This window comes from Typopeltis vanoorti, chromosome 5 (genome assembly GCF_054136105.1).
Source record: "Typopeltis vanoorti isolate ZY-2024b chromosome 5, IOZ_Tvanoo_1.0, whole genome shotgun sequence".
NCBI classification, from domain to species: Eukaryota; Metazoa; Arthropoda; class Arachnida; order Uropygi; family Thelyphonidae; genus Typopeltis; species Typopeltis vanoorti.
In genome coordinates, this window is record NC_143553.1 from 130,154,228 (window position 1) to 130,167,536 (window position 13,309).

Below are 13,309 nucleotides of genomic sequence, written 5' to 3' on the forward strand. Positions count from 1 at the left end.
CACATCTCCTTGCAGACATTTATAAAGCTATGCATTAAGGGAAGGGCCACTACCTAGGCCAGTTTCGACCTTTGTTGAGGTCTCGTCAGTGGGAGGCAGACCCAGAAGTTGTGACACTAAGACAAGCAATGGAGAGGTCATATTTACCTATAGTTGCACCACCTTGCCTCAGTCCTGAAGATATTTTCAGGCACAAACTTTGTTTGCTCACACTTGGATAAAGGATTAAACTAAATCTAAAAACAGTCTTTCATTTTTTAATTTACTATGGTGGAGCATGGTGGTTTTTCTCCAGAAGATGCTGTGGGTTGTATCCAAAACATGGTCTACAAGGCCAGATGACCATAGTCATGATTACAGATGTACGATTTGTGTTCGTGTTCTTAATGTACGTTTGCTGATCTACCTCTGTCCAAAATAAGCCAGCTTGCAGGAACAGGATACTTTATATACTTCAAGCACAGAGAGGAGGGAGCTGATCTTTGGTAGAATGGATAAGGGTAGCAAGTTGGAAGGTGGGAGACTTAAAAGCTGTGTAGTGTTTTTTTTTTGTTTTTTTTTTAAGGACCTGGCTATTTTTTCTGATGTGCCACAGATGATGTAGGGGATGGTGATGGCATTTCTGAAATCCTTCTGAAAAGATGGTTGGGGAATGGGGGAGGAACTGATTATTATTTTTTAATTCTGTAATTGCTGTAGCCATTGGAAAGGAAGGTGTTGTGTATGTGGTTGAGTTTGGTTGCAAGGGAGGTTCCATTGCATTGGAACAAAGATTATAGGCTCTATTGGGTAGAGTTTTAATAATGCCATGTTTTGAGAGCGGTGGTGGTAGGAGAGTTTGTGAATGTATCTGCCTGTGTGAGTGGATTTTCTATATACAGTGAAGGAAAGGCTACCATTAGGAAGGCATGTTACTAAGGTGTCTAAGGAAGGGTAAACTATTGTTATTTTCCTTTTCCATCATAAATCGGATTCTTGAATGTAAGCTATTGAGGCGACTGAGGAAGGAGTAATGTGTATGGGCCATGAGGCCAAACAGAACACATCTAATAACCAGATAAAATGTTTGAGAGGGACTGAGTCTATGGCTCATTTTTCAAAATTTTCCATGTAAAAATTGGTAAGAGGAGGGGAATCCATAGTGGTTTCCTCTGTTTGTAAATTTTGTTCTTCCAAGAAAAATAACCAAAATTGATGGCAAAGGAAAAGAGATCTAAGATATCAGAAGGAAAAACGTTTTTTAAGAATGTTAAGGTATCACTTAAGGGAATACTGGTAAACAGTGAGGTGATGTTAAAGCTTACCAATATCTGTATTATTTACATTTTCAATCAAGGTTTTAAAATGGGTAGAGTTTTTTTATATAGGATGTGATAAGTCCAGTGGGGGGGGGGGGGTTAAGAGAGTTAGCCAACTGCTTTCACAGTTTATAGCATGGAGCATCGGTGGCATCTACTATAGGTATAAGGAGGGGAATTAGGTTTGTTGATTTTAAGTAAACCATATATCCCGGGGGGGGGGAGGACAAGAACCAAAGGGTTTGAGTTTTGTATAGTCCAGCATCCTAAGTTTTTTAATTTTTTAACTTGCATTTTCATGGGATCTTGCAATTTTATGTGGAAATATTGGAAGCATTAAAAACTAATTTTTAATCCTTTCCTAGTGCTGTAAACATTCCATTAAACCTCCAACATGATGACCTCGTGATCTCCTTTGTCATTACCAAGATAAAATTAATTACAAAAACTTACCAAACATTGATATTCGTCCATCTGACATAGCAACTAAGAGTAACTGGCCATTGTGGTTAAATACACATGAATTGACAATAGTTGTATCTGGCTCAATTGGAAGGCAATGCTACAAAATAAATTATATTTAAAAATCAAGCAACTAAACTCCAATAATAAGTTTAAAAAATTGGGATAAGTTACTTTAAAATGCCAAGTATCCCTAATTTTTAAGCTTAAGTTTTAAAAGAGGTATACCATGAGTAGACATATCAATACAAAATTAATAATGGAAAAAACTCAAGTACAAAGATTATTTAATAGTATAATATAATTTTCGTCTGTGTGTTACAGGCATCTTCAGTACATATTAAGCTCAAATTAAACAATAACTGACAATTCCAAAAAGAGCCACCTAAGTAGCTGGTGTAAGATAACTAAAAAGATCAATAAATTTCATAAAACAAAAAAAATCAATACAATAAAAAGTTAGGAAAGATTAGCTGATTTGTAAAGTACTATCTCCCATAAAGGGGATAGACGTAAGTAAGCTGTTGGATCTGTTTAAATTAGGAGAATGAAGTAGAGTTTCACATGTTTCTTTATAAAGGCGTTCCATGAGGAACTGACTTTTGTGAAGAACTCTCGTCTTTCTCCAATGAACTCTATGTCTAGTGAAGATGGCATGTTCTGCAAGTCCAGAGTTTTCAGGTTTAAAGTATTCAATTAGACACCTGGATGATTAAGATGTGGAAGCTTGTCCTTAGGAGAAGTGAGAAAGGTGGAGATTTTTCTAAATGGTCGAAAGGCAACAAAAATATTCAGTGGTTTTAAAACTTTTGCTATACGTTCACTGATGCCTTGTACATAAGGGATAGGAATGTGCGTTATTTCTTCTGTGTTTGAAGAGGAAGACATATTAAAACTACTCAAAGTTCTTTTAATGAAGCAATTCTTATATTGTAGTTCTTTCTGTAAAAGATCGTCTAAAGAACAAAAGGAGTGGGCCCGATGAAACAGTGTTTTAATAGTTCCTGCCTTTTGACTGGGATGGTGATGAGATTCTGCAAGGATATAATGGCCTGTATGAGTCTTCTTTCTATAAACTGAGAAATGTAGGTCCATCTGGTTGGCGAAGAATTAGAAGATCTAAAAAGGCTAACTGCTTATTTGATTCTACTCCTAGGGTAAACTTGATCCTAGGATGAAGTGCGTTTAACTTAGTGAGAAATTGTTGAAGTTCATCCGAAGAGCCATTCCATACAGCAAAAATGTCATCGACATAGCTGAACCAATGAGTAGGTCTGGGAGAAATGCTGTCAAAGATACGTCGTTCAAAATGTTCCATAAAAAAATTGGAGATAGCAGAAGAAAGAGGATTGCCCATTGCTGTTCTTTCAATTTGTTGATACAATCTATTTTTAAAGGAAAAATAACCAGAATGTATTACAAAATCAAATACATTTACAATGTCCGAAGGAAATTCCTGTTGTAGTAATTCAATGCTTTCAGAAAGAGGCACATTTGTAAATAAAGAAACAACATCTAAACTGATCATGATATCAGAAACGTCCAAATGAAGATCTGAAATTTTATTTTTGAAATCCAAAGTATATTTTATATAAGTATCAGTTCTTCTAGTTGAAGAGGAGAGTAAATTTGATATGTAATTTATCAAAATTACTGATAAGGTTCTTAATGAAACATGTCAGCACATTACTGGCTGCCTTAAGCCTAGAAAAATTGACCATCTATACTCACTGTCTGGTATTACACCTCCTCACATCAGGACTACACAGAGTAGATATGAGCAGAAACAACTAAACGATGAACGGCATCCTTTGTATGGACATGTTGCAGTACATAAGAGGCTAAGATCAAGGAAAAGTTTTATTCACTCAATGGAACCATTGGTTGATTCCATAAATGCTACAAGGTCAACAATGTGGCAAGAACAATCTCCAGAGGCTCTGAACTTAAACAAATCATTTCCTTCTAGCTTACATCTTGACTGGCAAAGATGGAAAATACTAAATAGACTTCATTCCAGAATGGGCAGATCAAAGCAGAATATGTTCAGATGGGGCTACACAGACAATGATAGCTGCTCTGTGGTGAAACACAAACCATGGATTATCTTCTGCAATGCTGCTTAATAGACAATATATGTACCCGAGAAGATTTAATACAGTGTAATGAAATAGCTTTAAAGTATATTAGTCAATGGATGAGTGAAATTTGACATTTTATGTTTTTGCTTAATATTCCATGCAAGTGGCATTTTTGTCTTTTAATGTATGCTTTTAATCCCTGTTCTTTTAATGTCTATTTTTTTTAAATGTATGCATTTAATCATTTATATGTATGCTCTTACATTTTCTGTAGTTTGCACACGAAATAAATAAATTAAAGCATACATGCATGCTATGGAAAAAGTATTTGCTTTTGTGAGTAGCATTTTCACATGAATATACCACCATTTCACATGAAACATTTGTCAAATTATGCAATTTTTCACTGATCTGTAAAGTCGACCAACAGTAAAGACTCCAAACAACAGTTCCCGATCCCATTTAATTAATAAGAGAAATCTAGATCAAGCTTAAAAATAAGCATCCTCATCTGTCTAAGGTAGGCAGACACTACCAAGAACAGATTTCCAGTCTTATCTAACTGCAGCCAAATTATTTATATTTCAGCACAAGTTTAGTTCATTTACTCTCGATTGTTTTCATCCATTTCCTTTTTACTCTTCCTTGAGATATCTTTCTTCCTGTTCTTCTGCTTATGAAAAGTTGCAGAAGTCTTTTAGATATCTTGTACAGAAGTCCACATCACTTTGATTCTTGTTATGTGCGATTTATTTTTTCCTCAACTGTTTTCAAAGTCTTGCTTATTAACTTGGTTTTTCATTGTGCTTGACACCCAAGTCTCAACACCATAAAGACCATTGAGGAGTACTGTATATTTTGTGTATTTTTCCAAATATTCGCAAGTTCGGTCATAGTAGATCACCCTAGATTCATTCTATGTTAAACAGTTTCTTTGTGGCACCTCCATAATGCAAATGGGAGAAATGGAGAGGGGCAGTGTTCCCTTTGATTGTAAACGACCCAAGTTCAATTCTTGCCATGAGAGGATCTCATAAGGAAGTAAAAGTTTTCTCCTCCTGAAACTGCATTTCATTCCATATACAAGCAAATCAGACAGAGAATACATGCAGATAAAAATGCTTTTAGTAAAAGAATGAGGAAAGTAGATGGTGGGCAGTGATAGTGCTTACATAGATTAAGCAGCAGTGATGATGGGCTGTGTAGTGTGGAGCACACTCCTGAAACGAATCATTGCAGATGTCATGTAATAATAATCTGTGATTAAGATGCCAAGTAATTACATTTTTTAACTTGTTCCAATTTATTTTATTCTGCTTCCAAATTACATTATTTGTATCTAATTCTTATTCTATCTTATTGTATCTTATTCTTATTGGTTAAACCAAAATAAAAAATGATGGTACAACATGACAAAATTTCATGGCAGCTGGGGTGTCGCCCGGTTAAACAAGGCCGCCGTTGTTTTTGCCAGAGAACCAGGGCGAACAGCGAAAAGTCAGCTACTGGAACAAATCTGAAAACAAACCCCAACTCAACATCACCAGAGTTAAAGATCGGTACTATCAACGTAAGAAGCCTGAATGGCAAAGAAATGGAGCTAGCCGAGGAATTAGATAAGTACCAGATCGACATAATAGGGGTGACTGAAACAAAAAAGACCAAAACTGGTGAGATCTTTCTGAGCAATAAATACAAAATGTTATATTCAGGCAATGACAATCAAGGAAAAGAAGGAGTAGCCATAGTATTCAACACAAAATACGAGGCTAATCTTCTTGAATGGCAGTCAGTCTCAAGTAGAGTCATGTGGGCAAATATGAGAATGGGGAACTGGACAATGAGACTTATTTGTGCCTATGGTCCCACAGAAGGTTCTACTAAGGTAGAAGTGGAGGAATTTTTTGACGCTTTAGAAAAAGCAACTGACACAATGAAAAAGGAAAAGATGGTCCTTGTTCGGGATCTAAATAGCAGAGTAGGAAATGATTGTGAGACATACAAAAATATTTTGGGAAAATTTGGAGAAAAGAGCAAAGCTAATAATAATGGAAAATATCTGTTGGATTTCTGCTCAGGACATGGACTGGTTATTACTAACACCATGTTCCAACATAAAATTGTGCACAAATTCACATGGAGAGAAGAGGCTAGGAATAAGAAAAGTCTCATTGACTATGTTATTGTTGATAGTGATGTTTTCTCCCTGGTGCAGGACACCAGAGTGTACAGAGGATTTGAAATTGGAAGTGATCACTATTTAGTCTTGAGCAGGATAAAATTGAATTTCATATTGAAAAGGATAACATGTAAGAAAGTTTTAAAGTGAATAAAAGTTGAGCAGCTCTCAGATGTGAACTGTAGACTAAAATACAAAAAGATTATTGAAAAGAAAATGAAAGAGTGTGAGAACTGGAATCAACCCTCCCCCCCCCCCCACAATCTCTTCTTTTAATTGGTATTTTATAAGTTACAGTTACTCTTTAAATTTTATTATTACAGTGGCATTTTTATAGCACTGGAGTATGACCGAGTAATTTTTCCCACTTTTATTTAATATTTCAATAATTTACTCGTTACAAATTTGTTCTTTTCCACACATCAGTTCTAATAATTGCAACAGAGTGGAGATCCCGAGTAGATGTACTGGTGATCTCCCTTGCCTGAATTTCATTTTCTCATAAGTTGCTTTGAGTAATTCCTATAATTACTATGGCTTAATGATCCGCATATTCCTGAATACTTTTTTTTCTGTTTTGAATGTATAAAATTATCTTTCCCAATTACTAGTAAGGATTTCTCCAGAACTTAAGACTGGTTTTTTAACAGTACTAATTTTAATGATCTGTTATTCCAAGAACTATACTAGGAGTTAGCGTGTGTGTACGCACACACACTTAGCTTTTGCAAAAATTTGTGTAAAGTGGACAGCCAAATTTAAATTTCACCAATCAGACTGCTTCTTATTTTTCATTTTTTAATGGTATTAAGGTTTAAATGTTTAGAAGGTTCTACTAGAAGTGGAGGAATTTTTTGAGACTTTAGAAAAAGCAACTGACACAATCGAAAAGGAAAAGATGGTCCTTGTTGGAGATCTAAATAGCAGAGTAGGAAATGATTGTAAGACATACAGAAATATTTTGGGAAAATTTGGAGAAAAGAGCAAAGCTAATAATAATGGCAAATATCTGTTGGATTTCTGCTCAGAACATGGACTGGTTATTACTAACACCATGTTCCAACATAAAAATGTGCACAAATTCACATGGAGAGAAGAGGCAAGGAATAAGAAAAGTCTCATTGACTATGTTATTGTTGATAGTGATGTTTTCTCCCTGGTGCAGGACACTAGAGTGTAACAGAGGATTTGAAATTGGAAGTGATCACTATTTACTCTTGAGCAGGATAAAACTGAATTTCATATTGAAAAGAATAAAATGTAAGAAAGTTTTAAAGCGAATAAAAGTTGAGTAGCTCTCAGATGTAAACTGTAGACTAAAATACACAAAGATTATCGAAGAAAAAATGAAAGAGTTTGAGAAGAGGAATCAAACCTTGGAGTTTCAGTGGCAAGCCTTGAAGAAAACCCTGATTGATTCAGCTAGAGAGGCATGTGGTGAAGTTGTCGGCAAGGATAGAAAAATTAGAACTCCATGGTGGACACAGGAAGTTAAAGAGGCAGTGAAGGAAAAGAAGAAAGCATATCAAAAGTTCCTGACAAATGAGTCAGCTTTTGCTCTTAGAGAATACAGAGACAAATGTAAGTAAGCTAAACACTGTGTAAAACTAGCTAAACAAAAGTCATGGGAGGACTTTGGCAAGAATATAGAAAATAAATATCAAGAAGGTGGCAAAATATTCTGGAGGTTGTTGACGAAGCTTAAGAATGGAGGAAAGAGTGCTCTAAAAGGAGTTAGAGATGATAAAGGGGACATGAAAACTGGAGAAAAAGATATCCTTGAAGTATGGAGTAATTACTTTGAAAAAATGCTAAATGAAACAAGTAGTGATGACAGCACAGTGGTAAAAAACACTGACCAGGCATGCAGTCAGGAATACATATCCATACTTGAAGTAGAAAAAGCCATCAAAGGCTTGAAATGTGGAAAGGCAGCAGGAGTAGATGATATTCGACCAGAAATGCTGAAGTATGGTGGTATAAGAGTCTTGCAGTGGCTGCACTACATAGTTCAGAAAGCCTGGCTAGAGCGACGAATTCCCAATGATTGGAGTAGAGCTCTCATAGTACCCACATATAAAAAGGGAAATAGAACTGAATGTGAGAATTACAGAGGTATTTCCCTACTGAGTGTTCCTGGCAAGATCTATGCAAGTATACTTGAGAAACGGTTGAGAAGAATTGTGGAAGAAAAGCTTGGTGAAGAACAAGCTGGATTCAGGCCAAATAGAGGCTGTCAGGATCAGATCTTCATTTTACGACAAATTATTACTATTATTACGGGCAACTCCAGGGAGTCATTAGACTCATCGAAGGAGGCCCCAAATCATATTCATCACAACTATTTGACATTCATACAGTATCTATCATACCTCGCCTTAAACTCATTCACTGTCACAGCATCCACCACAGACTCAGGGAGCGCATTCCACTCATTCACTACTCTAAAAGTAAAGAACCCAGCTCTAACACCTTTACTAACCACACTTTTGCCCAGTTTCCATGGATGTCCCCTAGTCCTCCCACAACCAGCCCTGTTCTCAAAAATATCTTCTGAATTAATTTTATAGAAACCCTTCAGTAATTTGAATGTCTCAATCATATCTCCCCTCCTCCGCCTATCAACCAATTTTTGCAACCCACAAATCCTCAACCTGTTCTCATACGGTTCATTCCACAGACCTGCTATCATCTTGGTCACTCGCCTCTGGATCCTCTCCACCTCCTCCCCATCAAGAAGAAACCTAGGTGACCAAATCTGAGCACAGTAGTCTAGATGGGGTCTTATCAAGGCTCGATAGAGAGGAACAATAACCTGCTTGTCTCTGCTTGTCAACGTATTCTTCAGCAACCAAGTGATTTGATGAGCTGTTTTGGTCACTTTTGCAATGTGTCCCCTAAATTTTAATTCCTTATCTACCAACACTCCTAAATCTCGTGCCTCATCAATTTCCTGGAGCAGGGTTCCACCAATGCAGTAAACTGCCGCCAATCTTTTCACCCCAAAATGCATAACCTTACATTTTGCCACATTAAACTGACATCCATTCTCCTAAGCCCAGACCTCCAATCTATCCAAATCATCCTGCAAAATTTTGACGTCATCTGCATTCACTATTGCCCTACCCAACTTCGCATCATCCACAAACAAATGAACTGTTCCTCTCAGATCATTTCCTATATCATTTATGAACAAATTAAACAGCAGTGGTCCAAGAACAGATCCTTGTGGCACACCACTAGTCACAGGCTACTTAAATACAAAGATCTGTATTTAAGTTTTGTCAATTTGGAAAAGGCATATGACAAGGTGCCAAGAGAGAAGCTATTCAATACGCTACAGTTATATGGTGTCGATGGGGCATTATATCGAGCAATACTTAGTCTTTATTTGAGTTGTAAGTCAGCAGTTAGAATTGAAGGAAGCACAGGAAGATGGTTTAATGTTAAATCTGGTGTGAGACAAGGACGTACATATAATAACCCTCTGTTATTTATTATCTATATGGATCACATTATGAAGGAAAGTGGTATTAAACATGATATCAAAATTGGAGATGTTAATGTCAGCTCTTTGCTTTATGCGGATGATGTTATACTTCTAAATAAATCCGCTACAAGTCTGCAAGATTCTCCGACTAAATTGAATAACTGTTGTAATAGATACGGTATGAAGGTCAGCATTAAAAAGACAAAGACAATGAAAATAGGCAGAATCATTGAAAATGTCTACTGTATTGTGAATGGAGAACCTGTGGAACAAGTAAAACATTTCAGTTACTTAGGCACGATTTTTACTGAAGATGGTAAATTAAATATAGAAATAGACAACAGAATCAGCAAAGCTGGTATGGTGGGAAGTCAATTGAATAAATTCATATGGAATAAGAGAGAAATTAGTTGGAACACTAAATTAGCTGTATACAAGACAGTGTTCAAACCAGTTTTAACTTATGGATCTGAGAGTTGGGTCAGAAGTAAAACAATTGACCAAATACTAGAGACCGCAGATATGAGAGTCCTGAGAAAGATTATAGGCATGAACAGATGGCATCAATGGCAATATCATATTAAAAATGAGGATATTAGGAAAGAACTTAACATTGTCAGCATCCAGGAATGCACTAGCAGAGCTAATCTCAGGTGGTATGGTCACTTAAACAGAATGGGCGAAGAAAGATTAGCAAAACAAGTGTTCTCTGCCACTTGAATATTGCCCATTAGATCCTTCCTAATGTCATTAATGTATAGTGAACAAGAATGGCCTCCAAGGATTGAACCCTGTGATGCACCTCTGGTCACCTTAAATCTGAAAGATTCACACTCACCATATACCACTTTTTGATATGTTTGTCAAACATCCACTTAAAGTCAAGAGTTGATGTTCCAAACCCATATTCTCCAGTTAATGCAACTATCTTTTATGTGGTATCCTATCAAATGCTTTAACATAATCAAACAGTATCAGTATATCCATTCCATTTATCCAACTTGGCCGTAACATTGTTATAAAATACAAGCAAATTGCTAAAATATGACCTTGCTTTAGTAAACACATGCTGTTCCTTGTAGAGTATAGCTTGTGTGTCAACCAATTTCTGTATGCGAGTTCTTACCAACTTCTCCAAAATCTTCGTCACCACACCAGAGATAATGATAGGTTGGTAGTTAGACACACTGGTTTTTGAATCACATACAATGGAACTATCATACATTCTTTCCATTCCTGTGGTATCTTTCCTGAGCTGAGATTCAAGTCATATAAACATGTCAAAGGCCTAGCCAATTCATCAGCTGAACATCCCTTGTGATACCCTATCTGACCCTATTGCCAAATTCTTATCCAGGTTATGCAAACAGCTCTTCCTCATTCTCATGCACGTCTAACTGTTCAGGCCAATATAGTAGTAGAACTGTGCACCATGTTACTTGCATTTGGTTGATATATATCTTAGCAAAGTGAACACTCATTAGCTAAACAATCTTACTAGCTTCTGAAACTAGATTACTATCTGCATTCAGTAAAGTTATTCTTCCACATTCTTTAACTTGCATAGCTAATTTCTTTTCATATTCCAATTTTGTTTTCCATATAAATGCTCATTACTTTCCTGGCCTGAATTTTACATATTTCATAACTCCTCATATTCTTATACTCACAATATGATTTTCTTATGGATTTCTTGCTTAATAAGGTTGCACATTCATTTTACTCCCACCCCATTTATTCTTCGAACTGTATGGATGATTCAGATACTGCCTCATTTAAACACTTTTTCAAAGATTCCATGCATTGCTGATATCTTTCCCATTTAATAATTGAAATCATAGGACGAAAGACAGTATTATCTTAAAAATAAATAAAGATTCCAAGAAATTATATTCTTGGTTTCATCCTTTATAAACCAAGTGTAGGCAAATAAAGCACGTGCGTGAAGTCACTTCACGACTGGGCTACATGTATATAGAAGCTGATGACTTCACATCGATTGTCTTAGTATCCCATAATGAAACACACGTATCATAATGGACACGTGTGTTTCATGGATATGTATATTATACATGTATAATGCTATGCGTCATGTGCAAACCTTTTTTGCTTACACTTGGATAAAGGATGAAACCAAGAACACCATTTCTTGGCATCTTTAATTTACAGTACAACCAAGTGAAAAATTTTCAACAAGTATTATCTTAAGTTGGTCATAATTTTCAGCTTTGTAGTTCAGCATGAAACGTAATAATTGGAAGATCAATATAATTAAGCACCTCCCAGGAAAGTATAGCATGATCACCATCACCAGGTGCTAAAATAGTCTTATTCTAAACAGAGACCATTTTGACACTATGGACAAATCTAACACTGATCTCAAGTTCCTTCTTTCACATACTGCTTGAGAAAGTTGTCTCGCAACAACTCAATAACCTATTCTTCATTCTTATGAGATTTCTCTTTTTCCCAATCAATGTTTGGATAATTAAAGTTGCCCATAATAATCACTCATTTAGTGCCCATCAGGGTAATTTGGCAATGCATTTCATCATACCCTGCAAGCAACCAGGTCTGTAGCAATACCCCCACCATATCCTGTTAGCTTCCACTCACACCAGATAGCTTCAAAATTGCTGCTACATGGGACATTACCATTATTGGTTTCATGCATTTCTATCCTCACTGGATTCAAGTCAGCTGGTATTATTAGTAGTGCCCCCCCCTCTATTTCTCACTCCTAACAATACTCTTAGATAACAATACTCAAAACAATGAACTAAACCCTTTCGTTCTTGATGTTCCTAACATTTGCATATAGACAAATTATATACTGGCCCTTTCTTATACTTAGATATGCAATCTACTTGGCCTTGTACGCTTTTTCTCCCCCTCCCCAGACACACTCAAAAGATCCAAACCCGAAGCTTACACTTCCACCCATTTTTCCAGATGCATAACTATGTTTAATGCCATTCATATCTTTATCATGTTTGCATACCATAATTGAACTTTCAAACACATATTCTGCCATTCTTCACATAAGGATCTAATTTCCTTGACTCTCTGCATTAGGTCTCATCCTGGTAAGTAATTTTTCAGGCTGCTGATGGCAAATCCAAGTCTTTTCTGCCATTAAAGGCACTACACACATCTAAAAACTCGCATCCATTTCTTCTAAGATAGGAGAGGAGAGGTGTACTGCTAATGAAATTGGATATTTTAAGTCTTGTCAGAGTAGAAAGCTATGACTGCAACATTAGTAACAATTTTCTATGTAGCAGTGAGGATGAAGCTATCTGGTGTGAGGTTGAGTCTAATGGGATCAAACACATGATGGGGGGGGGGGTCAGATCTACTAGATCCACTGATAGTGATGATGAAATGCACTGCCATATCAACCTGATGGGTGCTAAAAGAACAGTCATCATGATTGACTTTATCTGAACATTGATTTATTAACAGTGAAATCTCATGAGAAAAATGAAGCTGAATTTACCAGGCTGTTATGAAAACTTCCTCAAGCATCATGTGACAGAGACACTTGATGTTAAAGAGTTAGACCTAATTATGTCAAAAGGGATTTCAGTTAAAGAGGTGGCTATTCTCCATCTAGCTGGTGACAGTGATCACGTTATACCTAGGGAGTGACTAGGTATATGGATATTCTATTAAGGAAAGATTAGATGCTGAACTACAAAGCAAGAAAATATGGCCAAATGCTGGCATTATTTTCCTGTAGCATTGTATACAGGCATTACATTTGGTTCTAGGGTATTGGCAGTACATAGGATTAAAA

At 36.3% G+C, this 13,309-nt stretch overlaps 1 protein-coding gene across 1 annotated transcript in view; it reads right to left on the bottom strand.

Annotated features, from left to right (window-relative positions):
* Positions 1–13,309, bottom strand: part of LOC150106813 (WD repeat-containing protein 91) — a 324,316-nt gene that overhangs the window by 36,988 nt on the left and 274,019 nt on the right. Inside the window, exon 14 of the mRNA XM_090392727.1 lies at positions 1,752–1,860. Within this exon, the coding sequence (XP_090248853.1) occupies positions 1,752–1,860 (109 nt within the window). The remainder of the gene's footprint in view (positions 1–1,751; positions 1,861–13,309) is intronic.